Source organism: Taudactylus pleione, unplaced genomic scaffold (genome assembly GCF_031769625.1).
Source record: "Taudactylus pleione unplaced genomic scaffold, aTauple2 ptg001045l, whole genome shotgun sequence".
Classification (NCBI taxonomy): domain Eukaryota; kingdom Metazoa; phylum Chordata; class Amphibia; order Anura; family Myobatrachidae; genus Taudactylus; species Taudactylus pleione.
The window spans coordinates 985843-1008474 of NW_028285446.1; the positions used below are offsets into that span (position 1 = coordinate 985843).

At 48.4% G+C, this 22632-nt stretch overlaps 1 protein-coding gene across 1 annotated transcript in view; it reads right to left on the minus strand.

Moving 5' to 3' along the window:
• Positions 1 to 17174, minus strand: part of QSOX2 (quiescin sulfhydryl oxidase 2) — an 81129-nt gene extending 63955 nt beyond the window's left edge. The window contains exons 1-3 of the mRNA XM_088461424.1: positions 16860 to 17174; positions 5141 to 5241; positions 3817 to 3865 (exon numbers count right to left, since the gene is read on the minus strand). Coding sequence (XP_088317550.1) covers positions 3817 to 3865; positions 5141 to 5241; positions 16860 to 17118 — 409 coding nt within the window. The 5' untranslated portion in view covers positions 17119 to 17174. The remainder of the gene's footprint in view (positions 1 to 3816; positions 3866 to 5140; positions 5242 to 16859) is intronic.
• Positions 17175 to 22632: the final 5458 nt, after the last annotated feature.

The window sequence follows — 22632 nt, forward strand, 5'->3', positions numbered from 1 at the left end:
TGCGTATATTACGTGAGCGACCAAATACACTTGAACCCCAGACGTGTTGGAGGGGAAAAACATTACAAATACATCAGCTCAGTATGCAATAGTATTACCCATCCTACCATGGCTATAGCATGGTTGGTTAACAACCCCTGAAAGCGAGTATACTGATTTCAGGCAGAGTTACCACCTACGGATCAGAAGAATCCGACCACGCAGGAATGGGATGCGTAGTAACGTCTGTAATCCGACGAGTAACACGCCCATCCACCCCAGGAGGGGCTCATGATGACCCTCAGGGAATTTGGGACAGGAGACCAAACACTGTTGTAATACCTCATATCTGGCAACAGCCAGAGTCCCGCCCTGCGATCCACCCGCTAGTCAGCAACAGGGACCCAGAATGCACGTAATACTGAGGGTGTATGATACAGGTGCAGGTCAACATTCACTCTAACCAGAATGGACCTGCTACCAGCCCGAAAGCAGGGATAATAATACTTGAGATAGGCTTCCCCCCCGTGTAAGAGGGAAAGAGCCCAAAACAGTATCCAGTTCACGGTAGAGCCAAGTGGGAAGTAACCACAGGGCGTCAACCACGCCAATTTGCGTTTCATAGAAAAACGACTTCCACCCAGGGTGGCTGTTGTGGTAATCCCTGCAAGGGGCATGACAGACTATTGTGGCACCAGGGGGAATTCATATACTGCGAAAAACCCCTGTAGGGAGCGGTAGTCTGTGTCACAGGGGGAAGAGTGCAAGAAGCTGCGAGATACCCTGAGATGAAAAGGGCAGTATGGTGAAGTAACCCCAAGTGAGGTACAACAATGGGGCCCGCCCGGCGATCCGCAATTAAGAGGATCCCGAGAAAACAAACAGCCCAAGGGGGTCGTGAAAGGGACCGGCACCCGATGACGCCACATACAGAACCCTTTAAGAGTTAAATCCTCCGCACTAACACCTGCAGCACATGGCTTGCAGGATAGTAAAAATGGGTGCAGTATAACGCTCTATCTCCTGGTCAGACATATCTGACCAAGCCTTGTGATCAAGCAGCGCTATACTGGTCCTGACTGAAACTAAAAATTAGCTGCAGGGACCCATTTTCAGCGTATGCAACACACAGTTCCACTCAAAATATGGCAACGTGCAGCACGCAACAGTATGTGACAAACCTCACAAATATTAATATAGTATATAAATGTGAGGTCTCAGAACCACCCCAAGTACAGCTGTATTAGGGCAGATAAGGAAAGGGATAGATATACACTGACAGGTGAGAGAATAAAGTACAGTCAGCACTAGCATAAGTCACATACAATGCAGATATATACATATATACATAAACATGTCATATAATATACTGCACTATTACACTGCATGCAACTTACCCAGATTCAGTGTCTGGGAAGGCTACAGTGCTGTGTACACTGACCTGATGGTGAGGTATGCAGGGGGACTGGACTCACTGCCATCTCCAGAGATTTCTGCTGCACCACAGAGAAAATGGCCGCTGGAGACCTCAGAAGAAGCGTGGCCCGCGGAGGAAGCAGCTCAGCGACGCCAGACTATGGATACTGAAAGGCGCGCTGAGCTGAGGGGAGGAGCCGCTGTAACAGGGAAGGCTGTCTCCCCTGGCCGGCTATTAACCCCCGGGACGCCGGCTCCCTGCACCGAACACTAAGTCCCTGGTGGTCTAGTGGACACACGGGGTATGGGGGGCCCGCCGCCACTGCCGGCGCCTCCGGTCTGTCCCCAGAGACCGGAGGCACAGGACTGCATTTCAAATGCGCGGATCACCGCAAGCGGTGATCCGCGACCTTACCTGCTCCCCGTGGATCCGGGAGCAGTCCTGGGCGCCCGCAGAGTCCGGCTAGTACAGACTCTGGGGTCCCGCTGAGATCCCCAGATCTGTACTGGCGTCTCAGCGCCAGCGGGGTGACGGAGCGGCAGCTTAGATGTCCTATGGACAGTCCGACGCTGCCGCTCTGAAGAATCCAAAGGAAAAATAAAAAACTCTGTCCTTTAGAAAAAAATAAAGCTTAGGGGCTGCTAATCAGCTCCCCACTGCACTAAACGGTGACCCGACTCCGGCCGGGCACAACTTAAACTGAGGTGCCTCTGGCTGGGGGTGGGGTTATAGGGAGAGTGGACCCAAGTGCATCCTGGGAGCTAAAAGCTTTAACTGCGTGGTGCCCGGATTTGGTTCCCAACCTATACCCCAAGGTCAACCCTGTGGACCCCCTATGGACCCTGAAGTAGAAAAGGATGTTACCACTTACCATCCCTGCCCCCTACCCCCGTTACTGCCCCCTCAGTGTATACCCAGCTCACTCACTCTCTCCTGCTGTACTAGGATGTTACCACTTATCATCCCTGCCCCCTACCCCCGTTACTGCCCCCTCAGTGTATACCCAGCTCACTCACTCTCTCCTGCTGTAATAGGATAATAGGATGTTACCACTTACCATCCCTACCCCCGTTACTGCCCCCTCAGTGTATACCCAGCTCACTCACTCTCTCCTGCTGTACTAGGATAATAGGATGTTACCACTTACCATCCCTGCCCCCTACCCCCGTTACTGCCCCCTCAGTGTATACCCAGCTCTCTCACTCTCTCCTGCTGTACTAGGATAATAGGATGTCACCCCTTACCATCCCTGCCCCCTACCCCCGTTACTGCCCCCTCAGTGTATACCCAGCTCACTAACTCTCTCCTGCTGTACTAGGATAATAGGATGTTACCACTTACCATCCCTGCCCCCTACCCCCGTTACTGCCCCCTCAGTGTATACCCAGCTCACTCACTCTCTCCTGCTGTACTAGGATAAAAGGATGTTACCACTTACCATCCCTGCCCCCTACCCCCGTTACTGCCCCCTCAGTGTATACCCAGCTCACTCACTCTCTCCTGCTGTACTAGGATAATAGGATGTTACCACTTATCATCCCTGCCCCCTACCCCCGTTACTGCCCCCTCAGTGTATACCCAGCTCACTCACTCTCTCCTGCTGTACTAGGATAATAGGATGTTACCACTTACCATCACTGCCCCCTACCCCCGTTACTGCCCCCTCAGTGTATACCCAGCTCACTCACTCTCTCCTGCTGTACTAGGATAATAGGATGTTACCACTTACCATCACTGCCCCCTACCCCCGTTACTGCCCCCTCAGTGTATACCCAGCTCACTCACTCTCTCCTGCTGTACTAGGATAAAAGGATGTTACCACTTACCATCCCTGCCCCCTACCCCCGTTACTGCCCCCTCAGTGTATACCCAGCTCACTCACTCTCTCCTGCTGTACTAGGATAATAGGATGTTGCCACTTATCATCCCTGCCCCCTACCCCCGTTACTGCCCCCTCAGTGTATACCCAGCTCACTCACTCTCTCCTGCTGTACTAGGATAATAGGATGTTACCACTTACCATCCCTGCCCCCTACCCCCGTTACTGCCCCCTCAGTGTATACCCAGCTCACTCACTCTCCCCTGCTGTACCTAGAAGACATTCATCGTTCCGGCTGCGCCAAGTAGGAGCCATCATGTAAATGGGGAGGGCTTTTATTTTTGCTTATATATAATTTACCAGACCAGACGCAATGGGCAGTTACTTGTTTTTGAACATTTAACATCTAACTATAGCAAATAAAAAAAGATTGGGAGAAACGCGTTTCACACTTTAGTGCTGTCGGCTTTTAACATTTGAATCTCTTGCTCCGATTGGCTATAACCAGGAGCATCCTGAAATCATGTCCTGTTGGAGGGTACTGATGTATTGCGGTAATAGGATGCGAATACTGTTTAGCATTTATAAAATGAGTATTTACCTTTGTAGTTTTCGCCCTGTGTGAATTCCTTGGTAAACGCTCTGAAGAACTGAGAAACAGAAGAACAATTTATTGTACAATATATACAAAGACACATTTCGCTTTTGGACTACAAACCAGAGACACGCACAATAATCAGCTCAGACAATATGCAGAATAAAAATTAAATAGGAACATTGATGGCTCCATCTGTAAAGTAGAACTGAAAATAAAAGTTTTAAAACTGCAAAAAACATTTATAAACTTGTTTTAGGTGGTTACAGAATTCCCAAAGAAAAACATGACCCTTATATAATGGACGGTGGATCTGCCCATTATAGTATAAAGTAATAAGGAATTATATAACTAATGACCTGTATTCTAGTCCTTTCAGTGGTCCCAACTCCTCGCTGACATCCTCTCATTTCACGTTCCTCCTTCTACATTGTATATAGACATTTATAGGCCTGAAGCCTTTATATGAACACACAAAACCCAGCCCTACATCCGTATGTACGTGATCCCTTATTGTACCATTCCCCGTCACAATAACGTGTACTTCCGTACATCACGTGTAATAACACAAGCTATAGTCACCTGTAGCAGTAACCAGTGCGTGCTGGAAGTTACAAGGACGGTGATTGGCTCCCAGTAGCTATTTGTATATGTAAATGAGACGACGTGCACACAGTAATACCCTGCAGGCCTGTACAGCAGCATGCCACTGCTATTCTGGTACATCAGGTTACAACAGAGAGGGAACGCCCAGGTATAACTGGTTTATAACAGAGGCCTCAACTAGCCCTTCACACGACATTAAAAGCAAGAACATGTTTTCAAGATTTCCTTGAGAAGATATGGAACAATTACCGAACAGGCCAACTAGATTCACTCACCTATTCATGAATAAGGAATCATTGGCGCCATGTTGATGAATGGTAATAACGTGTACCTGACACCTACAGACCGCTGCGGCAGTGATGGTGTGGGTGGAGCCAACACCTAGACTATCCCCCAACTAGGAACCAGTGACATCGCTGAGGCATGAGGCACTGTGTGCTGCCTTTCCATGAACCTGTAACGCTTATGGGGTAATGGGGGCATTTAAGGAAAGAGGGGACACTTAATACTCGCAATCTAATAAACCTTACACAGACCTGTTCAGAGACCGATCGTTCCTTGGTCCATCGCCCCCCTGGTTATCTAACTGCAACACCAGGGACTGAAGTCAACTATTGTTCTGGGTCCAAACATTTGTCCCCGGCCCCCTCCGGCTGTCTAGAGCTGCACATAGATAAGTGAATGTCAGACACGTTGTTTGGTTAATTACGCCTACGACACCTACCCGGAAGGTTGGATAGAACTGGACGCCGTAATCTTTGCAGATCAGGGTATTCTCCTCGTCTGCGCAATTTAACACTCCGATCTTTATTGCCGGGCCCCAGTCTGAGGGAGGAAACATTAGGAGCAGTTATAGAAGAAAATAAAATGAGTCACGGACAATTATCATGTCAGCACCATTCTGTAGTTACTGGTGATAATACCCAGATGTCATATTACAGGCTGGTAACGCTGCACCAGATATCCTCTACCATAAACATCTATACTGGGAACCAGACTGCGTGTTACTCTATAGGTGCAGCTAATACTGCCAGACTCATCTACGGTGTAACCGGAACCCAAGAGCTCACAATCCCTGGTGCTATCCAACACGGGCTCCGCACGACAACAACCACCATCCTCATCAGCGTTTTGTGCATACAGCGCCGCTATTCAGACATTATAGTGTCAGTAACATCAGGCGCACGTCATCTATACACACATACATTAGGGCTCATTCTGCAGGAAAGCAATAACCGAGCAGCGTTCTATAAAATCATTCTGAACCCCCCCCCAATAATTATTTGTATAACACCAGACTGCCCCTTTTTGCTTGGATTCTGTGTTTGGGGAAATACAAACATCTAATGAATAGAGAAGGAAGAACCGTCCCGAGCTTGGCGAGGAACCTCTCCCCCCGCGATCAGCAGAGCGTCTATGGGAACAGCTGAGAGGTCGTCGGTTACAGCAGATGATGGGACGGGAGGTTTCGGGAGGACTCTGCTGATGTGTGGCCTTAATGTTACATAGATCCCACAATGCCTGGTCTCCAGCCTCTCGCTGACGCCGTATAGTGCGGTATTATAATGTTACATAGATCCCACAATGCCTGGTCTCCAGCCTCTCGCTGATGCCGTATAGTGCGGTATTATAATGTTACATATATCCCACAATGCCTGGTCTCCAGCCTCTCGCTGACGCCGTATAGTGCGGTATTATAATGTTACATATATCCCACAATGCCTGATCTCCAGCCTCTCGCTGACGCCGTATAGTGCGGTATTATAATGTTACATATATCCCACAATGCCTGGTCTCCAGCCTCTCGCTGACGCCGTATAGTGCGGTATTATAATGTTACATATATCCCACAATGCCTGGTCTCCAGCCTCTCGCTGACGCCGTATAGTGCGGTATTATAATGTTACATATATCCCACAATGCCTGGTCTCCAGCCTCTCGCTGACGCCGTATAGTGCGGTATTATAATGTTACATATATCCCACAGTGCCTGGTCTCCAGCCTCTCGCTGACGCCGTATAGTGCGGTATTATAATGTTACATATATCCCACAGTGCCTTGTCTCCAGCCTCTCGCTGACGCCGTATAGTGCGGTATTATAATGTTACATATATCCCACAATGCCTGGTCTCCAGCCTCTCGCTGACGCCGTATAGTGCGGTATTATAATGTTACATATATCCCACAATGCCTGGTCTCCAGCCTCTCGATGACGCCGTATAGTGTGGTATTATAATGTTACATATATCCCACAATGCCTGGTCTCCAGCCTCTCGATGACGCCGTATAGTGTGGTATTATAATGTTACATATATCCCACAGTGCCTGGTCTCCGGGGGGAGAGGAACCTCTCCCCCCGCGATCAGCAGAGCGTCTATGGGAACAGCTGAGAGGTCGTCGGTTACAGCAGATGATGGGACGGGAGGTTTCGGGAGGACAGATGGGAACCATTCAGCTACAGACAAAGGATGTAACTGACTATTCTACGGCACACAGAGCCTGGGGGAGGGGGGGGGAATGCCCCCTCCTCATATCACTAATATATGTTCTGCAATGTTAATGCTGCCTGACAATAGCCACCTGTGTCTGGGTGTGGGCCTGGGTGACTGTGTGCCAGCTGGGGTACGGGCGGCTCTGCACCTCCTTGTTCTGCACATATACCCAGAATAGCGCCACCCGCAGGGATGGTGCACATGGCACGCAGGTTTAGGTCAGTACAAGTGCAGAGCTGATGGCAGACAGGTCAAGTGCACGCGGCAGCGCAGCGATCATCATTACAGAACGCTCTTCTATACTGCGCGTCTCAAGTCAAGAGTGTTGGACTGAATGGAGGCCGGTACTAGCACTAATAGCGCTGCGCTAGAACACACGTGTGCAAATGAGCCCCTTATCATTAACAATCTACTCTCTCGCAGATGCTCTGCGCTGCTATACGCACGGTCTCTCCAGTGCCCCCCAAGAGAGAATATGTATATACACACTATACAGCGTCAGCGAGAGGATGGAAACCAGGCATTGTGGGATATATGTAACATTATAATACCGCACTATACGGCGTCAGCGAGAGGCTGGAGACCAGGCACTGTGGGATATATGTAACATTATAATACCGCACTATACGGCGTCAGCGAGAGGCTGGAGACCAGGCACTGTGGGATATATGTAACATTATAATACCGCACTATACGGCGTCATCGAGAGGCTGGAGACCAGGCATTGTGGGATATATGTAACATTATAATACCGCACTATACGGCGTCAGCGAGAGGCTGGAGACCAGGCATTGTGGGATATATGTAACATTATAATACCGCACTATACGGCGTCAGCGAGAGGCTGGAGACCAGGCATTGTGGGATATATGTAACATTATAATACCGCACTATAGGGCGTCAGCGAGAGGATGGAAACCAGGCACTGTGGGATATATGTAACATTATAATACCGCACTATACGGCGTCAGCGAGAGGCTGGAGACCAGGCATTGTGGGATATATGTAACATTATAATACCGCACTATACGGCGTCAGCGAGAGGCTGGAGACAAGGCACTGTGGGATATATGTAACATTATAATACCGCACTATACGGCGTCAGCGAGAGGCTGGAGACCAGGCACTGTGGGATATATGTAACATTATAATACCGCACTATACGGCGTCAGCGAGAGGCTGGAGACCAGGCATTGTGGGATATATGTAACATTATAATACCGCACTATACGGCGTCAGCGAGAGGCTGGAGACCAGGCATTGTGGGATATATGTAACATTATAATACCGCACTATACGGCGTCAGCGAGAGGCTGGAGACCAGGCATTGTGGGATATATGTAACATTATAATACCGCACTATACGGCGTCAGCGAGAGGCTGGAGACCAGGCATTGTGGGATATATGTAACATTATAATACCGCACTATACGGCGTCAGCGAGAGGCTGGAGACCAGGCATTGTGGGATATATGTAACATTATAATACCGCACTATACGGCGTCAGCGAGAGGCTGGAGACCAGGCATTGTGGGATATATGTAACATTATAATACCGCACTATACGGCGTCAGCGAGAGGCTGGAGACCAGGCATTGTGGGATATATGTAACATTATAATACCGCACTATACGGCGTCAGCGAGAGGCTGGAGACCAGGCATTGTGGGATATATGTAACATTATAATACCGCACTATACGGCGTCAGCGAGAGGCTGGAGACCAGGCATTGTGGGATATATGTAACATTATAATACCGCACTATACGGCGTCAGCGAGAGGCTGGAGACCAGGCATTGTGGGATCTATGTAACATTAAGGCCACACATCAGCAGAGACCTCGGTCACACAAAGAATCATCTCTCCCTTTAGCCGTTAGATCAGGGTGATTTACCCAGGATGACAATTTCTAAGTTGCTTCTTGAGAGCTGCCATATTTCTACACACTGAGCAGGGTTACACTATCCTGTGCGCATATCACGGGCCTCTGACGCCGTTGTGCAGCCTGGTGACATCATCAGACCGTATTTGGATCGATGAATAAATCCTAAGGAGCAGTGATGGCATCAGCCTTAACGTCTCATTATCTTCCACCGGGAAGCGTCGGCCCATCCAGCGAGTGGCTGGAAAGCTGCACTTTACCCCCCCAGGCTGGAACCTGATCCAGGTGCTCGCGGTGCGCAGGGAGCGTAGCCGGCTGCACTAATTCTTTAATGACGGGTCTGGTTAATGACAGGTTACTAAAAGAGCAATCTCCAAGCTGCCTGATAACGGTGTTTACTTAATGTGAGAACTGCGAGCCCGAGGCCCAGGTGACGCTGCCCCCGGGTTATATATACTGTATATAGAGCTCTACCCGGCTGATAGCACCCTGCAGATCCCATTACTGCATCAATTATTTACCAGAGCAAAGAGAGGAATTATTTATTTTCCATCTACACAAAGACCATATTTACGTATATTTGTATCAGCAAAGTTTATAATCTGGATAGAAGTTTATGAAATGATGGGTCATGCCAAGAGTTGTGGAAACAAATAAATCTATATGAAGGACAGTAGGAGAGAGACACCTAGTAATTATATATTATAATGTAAGAAGCCACTGAACTGAGAGAACCTGCTTGTTCTGATCGTAACGTTTTCTTCTGGAAGGAGAGACGTAGATTTAGAACAACATGTTCTGGATCCGCAGGATATAACATGCTGCCAGGAACCTCAGGAAATGAGAGCTAGCTATTCCCCCAACAGAGAGCACTACATGGGGTCACTGCAGGTCCTTCTCGTCTTCTGCGACCTTAGCAGGACTGCTAGCTATTCCCCAGAGAGCAAACATGGGGTCAGAGCAGGTCCTTCTCGTCTTCTGCGACATAGCAGGACTGCTAGCTATTCCCCCAACAGAGAGCACTACATGGGGTCACTGCAGGTCCTTCTCGTCTTCTGCGACCTTAGCAGGACTGCTAGCTATTCCCCCAACAGAGAGCACTACATGGGGTCACTGCAGGTCCTTCTAGTCTTCTGCGACCTTAGCAGGACTGCTAGCTATTCCCCCAACAGAGAGCACTACATGGAGTCACTGCAGGTCCTTCTCGTCTTCTGCGACCTTAGCAGGACTGCTAGCTATTCCTCCAACAGAGAGCACTACATGGGGTCAGAGCAGGTCTTTCTGGTCTTCTGCGACCTTAGCAGGACTGCTAGCTATTCCTCCAACAGAGAGCACGACATGGGGTCAGAGCAGGTCTTTCTGGTCTTCTGCGACCTTAGCAGGACTGCTAGCTATTCCTCCAACAGAGAGCACTACGTGGGGTCAGAGCAGGTCCTACTCGACTTCTGCGACCTTAGCAGGACTGCTAGCTATTCCTCCAACAGAGAGTACTACGTGGGGTCAGAGCAGGTCCTACTCGACTTCTGCGACCTTAGCAGGACTGCTAGCTATTCCTCCAACAGATGGCACTACATGGGGTCACTGCAGGTCCTACTCGTCTTCTGCGACCTTAGCAGGACTGCTAGCTATTTCCCCAACACAGAGCACTACATGGGGTCACTGCAGGTCCTTCTCGTCTTCTGCGACCTTAGCAGGACTGCTAGCTATTCCCCCAACAGAGAGCACTACATGGGGTCACTGCAGGTCCTTCTCGTCTTCTGCGACCTTAGCAGGACTGCTAGCTATTCCTCCAACAGAGAGCACTACATGGGGTCAGAGCAGGTCTTTCTGGTCTTCTGCAACCTTAGCAGGACTGCTAGCTATTCCCCCAACAGAGAGCACTACGTGGGGTCACTGCAGGTCCTACTCGTCTTCTGCGACCTTAGCAGGACTGCTAGCTATTCCCCCAACATAGAGCACTACATGGGGTCACTGCAGGTCCTTCACGTCTTCTGCGACCTTAGCAGGACTGCTAGCTATTCCCCCAACAGAGAGCACTACATGGGGTCACTGCAGGTCCTTCTCGTCTTCTGCGACCTTAGCAGGACTGCTAGCTATTCCCCAAACAGAGAGCAAACATGGGGTCAGAGCAGGTCCTTCTCGTCTTCTGCGACCTTAGCAGGACTGCTAGCTATTCCCCAAACAGAGAGCAAACATGGGGTCAGAGCAGGTCCTTCTCGTCTTCTGCGACCTTAGCAGGACTGCTAGCTATTCCCCCAACAGAGAGCAAACATGGGGTCAGAGCAGGTCCAACTCGTCTTCTGCGACCTTAGCAGGACTGCTGGCTATCCCTCCAACAGAGAGCACTACGTGGGGTCACTGCAGGTCCTTCTCGTCTTCTGCGACCTTAGCAGGACTGCTAGCTATTCCCCCAACAGAGAGCACTACATGGGGTCACTGCAGGTCCTTCTCCTCTTCTGCGACCTTAGCAGGACTGCTAGCTATTCCTCCAACAGAGAGCACGACATGGGGTCAGAGCAGGTCTTTCTGGTCTTCTGCGACCTTAGCAGGACTGCTAGCTATTCCTCCAACAGAGAGCACTACATGGGGTCACTGCAGGTCCTTCTCGTCTTCTGCGACCTTAGCAGGACTGCTAGCTATTCCCCCAACACAGAGCACTACATGGGGTCACTGCAGGTCCTTCTCGTCTTCTGCGACCTTAGCAGGACTGCTAGCTATTCCCCCAACAGAGAGCACTACATGGGGTCACTGCAGGTCCTTCTCGTCTTCTGCAACCTTAGCAGGACTGCTAGCTATTCCCCCAACAGAGAGCACTACGTGGGGTCACTGCAGGTCCTACTCGTCTTCTGCGACCTTAGCAGGACTGCTAGCTATTCCCCCAACACAGAGCACTACGTGGGGTCACTGCAGGTCCTACTCGTCTTCTGCGACCTTAGCAGGACTGCTAGCTATTCCCCCAACACAGAGCACTACATGGGGTCACTGCAGGTCCTTCTCGTCTTCTGCGACCTTAGCAGGTCTGCTAGCTATTCCCCCAACAGAGAGCACTACATGGGGTCACTGCAGTACCTTCTCGTCTTCTGCGACCTTAGCAGGACTGCTAGCTAGGCGCAGATGGGTGAGTGCCATTAGACGTTGCCACGTGTGACTCAGAATCAGGAGACCTAGAACACATGCACTATTAGTGTGCTCTGAGGGCCACTGATCTAGAACCCCTGGATGACTGGAGCGGTTGCACCGATATATTGACCAGTGTGTACCCAGCATTAGAAGCCGATTGGTTGGTACTTTATCTCTCTCCCTTATTCCTAAAGGACCAGTCACCGCTATGACGCTTCCCGATGCCGATACTGCTGGATCCCCAGAGCGCTACTGGATACCACAGAGAATATTCTGCCAACAAACGCGGCACCACAGAAAGGCAGCAACCCTGAGCCTATCCCCAGGGCACAACTCCATTACACTTATCCATGCTCTCCTAAGACTTCTATATTTACCCTTACACAAAACCCGGTCCTCAGAAACTACAGGAACCCCAGCTCGAGAATCCGGAACCTGTCAGGCCCCATCCCCAAGGACCAGAAACACAGAAGGAGCGTCGGGTGCCCATATGTGGGTGTAGTTGCGGTAGATTACTGGTGCTAATAATCACATTCTGCACCCAGTATACAAGGTAATCTCAGAGATACTGGTCTTTATCACAGCGGGCACACGTCAGTCACACACTGTTACATGGCATAGTGCCCACAATTATCTGCAGGAACAGGAGACAAAACCTGCTAAGACACAAGTAAAATATTGGGAACTACAGCTGTGACTGGAGAGTGAGGTTACCCCAGGGTGCTCCCAATATGGAAAACCGACTATACCTATAGGTGCAGGACAGAACCCCCCCCTCCTCATGTACATTATGTCAGCCTCTCTCTCTCCCCCCCAGTGTACATTATATCTGTCCCTCTCTCTCCCCCCCAGTGTACATGTCAGCCCCTCTCTCTCCCCCCCAGTGTACATTATGTCAGCCCCTCTCTCCCCCCCAGTGTACATTATGTCAGCACCTCTCTCCCCCCCAGTGTACATTATGTCAGCACCTCTCTCCCCCCCCAGTGTACATTATGTCAGCACCTCTCTCCCCCCCAGTGTACATTATGTCAGCACCTCTCTCTCCACCCCAGTGTACATGTCAGCCCCTCTCTCTCCCCCCCCAGTGTACATTATGTCAGCCCCTCTCTCTCCCCCCCAGTGTACATTATGTCAGCCCCTCTCTCCCCCCCAGTGTACATTATGTCAGCACCTCTCTCCCCCCCAGTGTACATTATGTCAGCACCTCTCTCCCCCCCAGTGTACATTATGTCAGCACCTCTCTCCCCCCCAGTGTACATTATGTCAGCACCTCTCTCCCCCCCAGTGTACATTATGTCAGCACCTCTCTCCCCCCCAGTGTACATTATGTCAGCACCTCTCTCCCCCCCAGTGTACATTATGTCAGCCTCTGTCTCCCCCCCAGTGTACATTATGTCAGCCCCTCTCTCCCCCCCAGTGTACATTATGTCAGCCCCTCTCTCCCCCCCAGTGTACATTATGTCAGCCCCTCTCTCCCCCCCAGTGTACATTATGTCAGCCCCTCTCTCCCCCCCAGTGTACATTATGTCAGCCCCTCTCTCTCCCCCCCAGTGTACATTATGTCAGCCCCTCTCTCTCCCCCCCAGTGTACATTATGTCAGACACTCTCTCGCTCTCTCCCCCCCAGTGTACATTATGTCAGCCCCCTCTCCCCCCCCCCGTGTACATTATGTCAGCCCCTCTCTCTCCCCCCCAGTGTACATTATGTCAGCCCCTCTCTCTCCCCCCCAGTGTACATTATGTCAGCCCCTCTCTCTCCCCCCCAGTGTACATTATGTCAGCCCCTCTCTCTCCCCCCCAGTGTACATTTTGTCAGCCCCTCTCTCTCCCCCCCAGTGTACATTATGTCAGCCCCTCTCTCTCCCCCCCAGTGTACATTATGTCAGCCCCTCTCTCTCCCCCCCAGTGTACATTATGTCAGCCCCTCTCTCTCCCCCCCAGTGTACATTATGTCAGCCCCACTCTCTCTCCCCCCCAATGTACATTATGTCAGCTCCTCTATCCCCCCAGTGTACATTATGTCAGCCCCTCTCTTCTCCCCCCAGTGTGTCAGGCCCCATCCCCCAGTGTACAGTGTGTCAGCCCCCCCCAGCGCCTGCAACGCACCTCCATTGTGTGTGTAACGCCCCCATAGGGTGTATGTGTGTGTGTGTGACGCCCCCATAGTGTGTGTGACGCCCCCATACTGTGTGCGCGTGTGTGTGACGCCCCCATACTGTGTGCGCGTGTGTGTGACGCCCCCATACTGTGTGCGCGTGTGTGTGACGCCCCCATACTGTGTGCGCGTGTGTGTGACGCCCCCATACTGTGTGCGCGTGTGTGTGACGCCCCCATACTGTGTGCGCGTGTGTGTGACGCCCCCATACTGTGTGCGCGTGTGTGTGACGCCCCCATACTGTGTGCGCGTGTGTGTGACGCCCCCATACTGTGTGCGCGTGTGTGTGACGCCCCCATACTGTGTGCGCGTGTGTGTGACGCCCCCATACTGTGTGCGCGTGTGTGTGACGCCCCCATACTGTGTGCGCGTGTGTGTGACGCCCCCATACTGTGTGCGCGTGTGTGTGACGCCCCCATACTGTGTGCGCGTGTGTGTGACGCCCCCATACTGTGTGCGCGTGTGTGTGACGCCCCCATACTGTGTGCGCGTGTGTGTGACGCCCCCATACTGTGTGCGCGTGTGTGTGACGCCCCCATACTGTGTGCGCGTGTGTGTGACGCCCCCATACTGTGTGCGCGTGTGTGTGACGCCCCCATACTGTGTGCGCGTGTGTGTGACGCCCCCATACTGTGTGCGCGTGTGTGTGACGCCCCCATACTGTGTGCGCGTGTGTGTGACGCCCCCATACTGTGTGCGCGTGTGTGTGACGCCCCCATACTGTGTGCGCGTGTGTGTGACGCCCCCATACTGTGTGCGCGTGTGTGTGACGCCCCCATACTGTGTGCGCGTGTGTGTGACGCCCCCATACTGTGTGCGCGTGTGTGTGACGCCCCCATACTGTGTGCGCGTGTGTGTGACGCCCCCATACTGTGTGCGCGTGTGTGTGACGCCCCCATACTGTGTGCGCGTGTGTGTGACGCCCCCATACTGTGTGCGCGTGTGTGTGACGCCCCCATACTGTGTGCGCGTGTGTGTGACGCCCCCATACTGTGTGCGCGTGTGTGTGACGCCCCCATACTGTGTGCGCGTGTGTGTGACGCCCCCATACTGTGTGCGCGTGTGTGTGACGCCCCCATACTGTGTGCGCGTGTGTGTGACGCCCCCATACTGTGTGCGCGTGTGTGTGACGCCCCCATACTGTGTGCGCGTGTGTGTGACGCCCCCATACTGTGTGCGCGTGTGTGTGACGCCCCCATACTGTGTGCGCGTGTGTGTGACGCCCCCATACTGTGTGCGCGTGTGTGTGACGCCCCCATACTGTGTGCGCGTGTGTGTGACGCCCCCATACTGTGTGCGCGTGTGTGTGACGCCCCCATACTGTGTGCGCGTGTGTGTGACGCCCCCATACTGTGTGCGCGTGTGTGTGACGCCCCCATACTGTGTGCGCGTGTGTGTGACGCCCCCATACTGTGTGCGCGTGTGTGTGACGCCCCCATACTGTGTGCGCGTGTGTGTGACGCCCCCATACTGTGTGCGCGTGTGTGTGACGCCCCCATACTGTGTGCGCGTGTGTGTGACGCCCCCATGGTGCGTGTGTTATGTCCCCCATATGTGTGTAATTCCCCCCATAGTGTGTGTGTAATGCCCCCCATAGTGTGTGTGTAATGCCCCCCATAGTGTGTGTGTAATGCCCCCCATAGTGTGTGTGTAATGCCCCCCATAGTGCGTGTGTAATGCCCCCATAGTGCGTGTGTAATGCCCCCATAGCGTGTGTGTGTGTGTGTGTGCGCAATGCCCCCATAGTGTGTGTGTGTGTGTGTGTGCAATGCCCCCATAGTGTGTGTGTAATGCCCCCATAGTGTGTGTGTAATGCCCCCATAGTGTGTGTGTGTGTGTGTAATGCCCCCCATAGTGTGTGTGTGTGTGTGTGTGTGTGTGTGTGTGTAATGCCCCCCATAGTGTGTGTGTGTGTGTGTGTAATGCCCCCCATAGTGTGTGTGTGTGTGTAATGCCCCCCATAGTGTGTGTGTGTAATGCACCCCATAGTGTGTGTAATGCCCCCCATAGTGTGTGTAATGCCCCCCATAGTGTGTGTGTGTGTGTAATGCCCCCCATAGTGTGTGTGCAATGCCCCCCATAGTGTGTGTGCAATGCCCCCCATAGTGTGTGTGCAATGCCCCCCATAGTGTGTGTGCAATGCCCCCCATAGTGTGTGTGCAATGCCCCCCATAGTGTGTGTGCAATGCCCCCCATAGTGTGTGTGCAATGCCCCCCATAGTGTGTGTAATGCCCCCATAGTGTGTGTGTAATGCCCCCATAGTGTGTGTGTAATGCCCCCATAGTGTGTGTAATGCCCCATAGTGTGTGTAATGCCCCCATAGTGTGTGTGCAATGCCCCCCATAGTGTGTGTGCAATGCCCCCATAGTGTGTGTGTAATGCCCCCATAGTGTGTGTGTAATGCCCCCATAGTGTGTGTGTAATGCCCCCATAGTGTGTGTGTAATGCCCCCATAGTGTGTGTGTAATGCCCCCATAGTGTGTGTGTAATGCCCCCATAGTGTGTGTGTAATGCCCCCATAGTGTGTGTGTAATGCCCCCATAGTGTGTGTGCAATGCCCCCCATAGTGTGTGTGCAATGCCCCCCATAGTGTGTGTGCAATGCCCCCCATAGTGTGTGTGCAATGCCCCCCATAGTGTGTGTGTAATGCCCCCATAGTGTGTGTGTAATGCCCCCATAGTGTGTGTGCAATGCCCCCCATAGTGTGTGTAATGCCCCCCATAGTGTGTGTAATGCCCCCCATAGTGTGTGTAATGCCCCCCATAGTGTGTGTAACGCCCCCGGAGCTCTCACCCTGCAGGTCGGAGGCCAGCAGCCGCCAGGTGGGGGCGTAGTTGATGCAGTGCCCGCACCAGGAGGAGTAGAACTCCAGCAGCCAGGCGGAAGATGAGTTGTACAGGGAGCTGCTGACCAAGCTCCGCTCCAGCACAGAGATCCCCGCGTCCTGCGGCCCGTACAGCGACTTCTCCGCCGCCCTCAGCGCCCCGACCACGGCCAGGACCAGCAGCAGCAGCAGCAGCAGCAGCCCCGGAGCCCCGCAACGTGCGGCCATAGCGACGGCTCCAGCGGCGGCCTCTCACCGCGTGACGTCACTGCACGGAGGGGGCGGGCTTTCTGCTCACTGCTACCGTACAGGCAGGAAGAGCGCGGCCTACTAATACCGTATGTACACTAATACCATCCATCTAATGCCACTACCGTATGTACACTAATACCATCCATCTAATCCCACTACCGTATGTACACTAATACTATCCATATAATGCCACTACCGTATGTACACTATTACTATCTATATAATGCCACTACCGTATGTACACTAATACTATCCATATAATGCCACTACCGTATGTACACTAATACTATCCATATAATGCCACTACCGTATGTACACTATTACTATCTATATAATGCCACTACCGTATGTACACTAATACTATCCATATAATGCCACTACCGTATGTACACTAATACCATCCATCTAATGCCACTACCGTATGTACACTAATACCATCCATCTAATCCCACTACCGTATGTACACTAATACTATCCATATAATGCCACTACCGTATGTACACTATTACTATCTATATAATGCCACTACCGTATGTACACTAATACTATCCATATAATGCCACTACCGTATGTACACTAATACTATCTATATAATGCCACTACCGTATGCACACTAATACTATCCATATAATGCCACTACCGTATGTACACTATTACTATCTATATAATGCCACTACCGTATGTACACTAATACTATCCATATAATGCCACTACCGTATGTACACTAATACTATCTATATAATCCCACTACCGTATGTACACTATTACTATCCATATAATGCCACTACCATATGTACACTAATACTATCTATATAATGCCACTACCGTATGCACACTATTACTATCCATATAATGCCACTACCGTATGTACACTATTACTATCCATATAATGCCACTACCGTATGTACACTATTACTATCCATCTAATGCCACTACCGTATGTACACTAATACCATCCATCTAATCCCACTACCGTATGTACACTAATACTATCTATATAATGCCACTACCATATGCACACTATTACTATCCATATAATGCCACTACCGTATGTACACTAATACTATCTATATAATGCCACTACCGTATGCACACTATTACTATCCATATAATGCCACTACCGTATGTACACTATTACTATCCATATAATGCCACTACCGTATGTACACTAATACTATCTATATAATGCCACTACCGTATGTACACTATTACTATCCATATAATGCCACTACCGTATGTACACTAATACTATCTATATAATGCCACTACCATATGCACACTATTACTATCCATATAATGCCACTACCGTATGTACACTATTACTATCCATATAATGCCACTACCGTATGTACACTAATACTATCTATATAATGCCACTACCATATGCACACTAATACTATCTATATAATGCCACTACCATATGCACACTATTACTATCCATATAATGCCACTACCGTATGTGCACTAATACTATCCATATAATGCCACTACCGTATGTGCACTAATACTATCTATATAATGCCACTACCATATGCACACTAATACTATCTATATAATGCCACTACCATATGCACACTATTACTATCCATATAATGCCACTACCGTATGTACACTATTACTATCTATATAATGCCACTACCATATGCACACTATTACTATCCATATAATGCCACTACTGTATGTGCACTAATACTATCTATATAATGCCACTACCATATGCACACTATTACTATCCATATAATGCCACTACCGTATGTACACTATTACTATCCATATAATGCCACTACCGTATGTACACTAATACCATCCATCTAATCCCACTACCGTATGTACACTATTACTATCTATATAATGCCACTACCATATGCACACTATTACTATCCATATAATGCCACTACCGTATGTACACTATTACTATCCATATAATGCCACTACCGTATGTACACTATTACTATCCATATAATGCCACTACCGTATGTACACTATTACTATCCATATAATGCCACTACCGTATGTACACTAATACTATCTATATAATGCCACTACCATATGCACACTATTACTATCCATATAATGCCACTACCGTATGTACACTAATACTATCTATATAATGCCACTACCATATGCACACTATTACTATCCATATAATGCCACTACCGTATGTGCACTAATACTATCTATATAATGCCACTACCATATGCACACTATTACTATCTATATAATTCCACTACCGTATGCACACTATTACTATCCATATAATGCCACTACCGTATGTACACTAATACTATCTATATAATGCCACTACCGTATGTACACTATTACTATCCATATAATGCCACTACCGTATGTACACTATTACTATCCATATAATGCCACTACCGTATGTACACTAATACTATCTATATAATGCCACTACCATATGCACACTAATACTATCTATATAATGCCACTACCGTATGTACACTATTACTATCCATATAATGCCACTACCGTATGTACACTAATACTATCTATATAATGCCACTACCATATGCACACTATTACTATCCATATAATGCCACTACCGTATGTACACTAATACTATCTATATAATGCCACTACCATATGCACACTAATACTATCTATATAATGCCACTACCATATGCACACTATTACTATCCATATAATGCCACTACCGTATGTGCACTAATACTATCTATATAATGCCACTACCATATGCACACTATTACTATCCATATAATGCCACTACCGTATGCACACTATTACTATCTATATAATGCCACTACCGTATGTACACTAATACTATCTATATAATGCCACTACCGTATGTACACTAATACCATCCATCTAATGCCACTACCGTATGTACACTAATACTATCCATATAATGCCACTACCGTATGTACACTAATACTATCTATATAATGCCACTACCATATGCACACTATTACTATCCATATAATGCCACTACCATATGCACACTATTACTATCCATATAATGCCACTACAGTATGTACACTAATTCCATCCAACTAATGCCACTACCGTATGTACACTAATACCATCCATCTAATGCCACTGCCGTATGTACACTAATACCATCCATCTAATCCCACTACCGTATGTACACTAATACTTACACTGCCGTATGTACACTAATTCCATCCAACTAATGCCACTACCGTATGTACACTAATACCATCCATCTAATGCTGCCACTGCCGTATGTACACTAATACTGCCACTACCGTATGTACACTAATACCATCCATCTAATGCTGCCACTGCCGTATGTACACTAATACTGCCACTACCGTATGTACACTAATACCATCCATCTAATGCTGCCACTACCATATGAACACTAATACCATCCATCTAATGCTGCCACTGCCGTATGTACACTAATACTGCCACTACCGTATGTACACTAATACCATCCATCTAATGCTGCCACTGCCGTATGTACACTAATAATGCCACTACCGTATGTACACTACTACCATCCATCTAATGCTGCCACTGCCGTATGTACACTAATACTGCCACTACCGTATGTACACTAATACCATCCATCTAATGCTGCCACTGCCGTATGTACACTAATACTGCCACTACCGTATGTACACTAATACCATCCATCTAATGCTGCCACTACCATATGAACACTAATACCATCCATCTAATGCTGCCACTGCCGTATGTACACTAATACTGCCACTACCGTATGTACACTAATACCATCCATCTAATGCTGCCACTGCCATATGTACACTAATACCATCCATCTAATGCTGCCACTGCCGTATGTACACTAATACCATCCATCTAATGCTGCCACTGCCGTATGTACACTAATACTATCCATATAATGCCACTACCGTATGTACACTATTACTATCTATATAATGCCACTACCGTATGTACACTAATACTATCCATATAATGCCACTACCGTATGTACACTAATACTATCTATATAATGCCACTACCGTATGCACACTAATACTATCCATATAATGCCACTACCGTATGTACACTATTACTATCTATATAATGCCACTACCGTATGTACACTAATACTATCCATATAATGCCACTACCGTATGTACACTAATACTATCTATATAATCCCACTACCGTATGTACACTATTACTATCCATATAATGCCACTACCATATGTACACTAATACTATCTATATAATGCCACTACCGTATGCACACTATTACTATCCATATAATGCCACTACCGTATGTACACTATTACTATCCATATAATGCCACTACCGTATGTACACTATTACTATCCATCTAATGCCACTACCGTATGTACACTAATACCATCCATCTAATCCCACTACCGTATGTACACTAATACTATCTATATAATGCCACTACCATATGCACACTATTACTATCCATATAATGCCACTACCGTATGTACACTAATACTATCTATATAATGCCACTACCGTATGCACACTATTACTATCCATATAATGCCACTACCGTATGTACACTATTACTATCCATATAATGCCACTACCGTATGTACACTAATACTATCTATATAATGCCACTACCGTATGTACACTATTACTATCCATATAATGCCACTACCGTATGTACACTAATACTATCTATATAATGCCACTACCATATGCACACTATTACTATCCATATAATGCCACTACCGTATGTACACTATTACTATCCATATAATGCCACTACCGTATGTACACTAATACTATCTATATAATGCCACTACCATATGCACACTAATACTATCTATATAATGCCACTACCATATGCACACTATTACTATCCATATAATGCCACTACCGTATGTGCACTAATACTATCCATATAATGCCACTACCGTATGTGCACTAATACTATCTATATAATGCCACTACCATATGCACACTAATACTATCTATATAATGCCACTACCATATGCACACTATTACTATCCATATAATGCCACTACCGTATGTACACTATTACTATCTATATAATGCCACTACCATATGCACACTATTACTATCCATATAATGCCACTACTGTATGTGCACTAATACTATCTATATAATGCCACTACCATATGCACACTATTACTATCCATATAATGCCACTACCGTATGTACACTATTACTATCCATATAATGCCACTACCGTATGTACACTAATACCATCCATCTAATCCCACTACCGTATGTACACTATTACTATCTATATAATGCCACTACCATATGCACACTATTACTATCCATATAATGCCACTACCGTATGTACACTATTACTATCCATATAATGCCACTACCGTATGTACACTATTACTATCCATATAATGCCACTACCGTATGTACACTATTACTATCCATATAATGCCACTACCGTATGTACACTAATACTATCTATATAATGCCACTACCATATGCACACTATTACTATCCATATAATGCCACTACCGTATGTACACTAATACT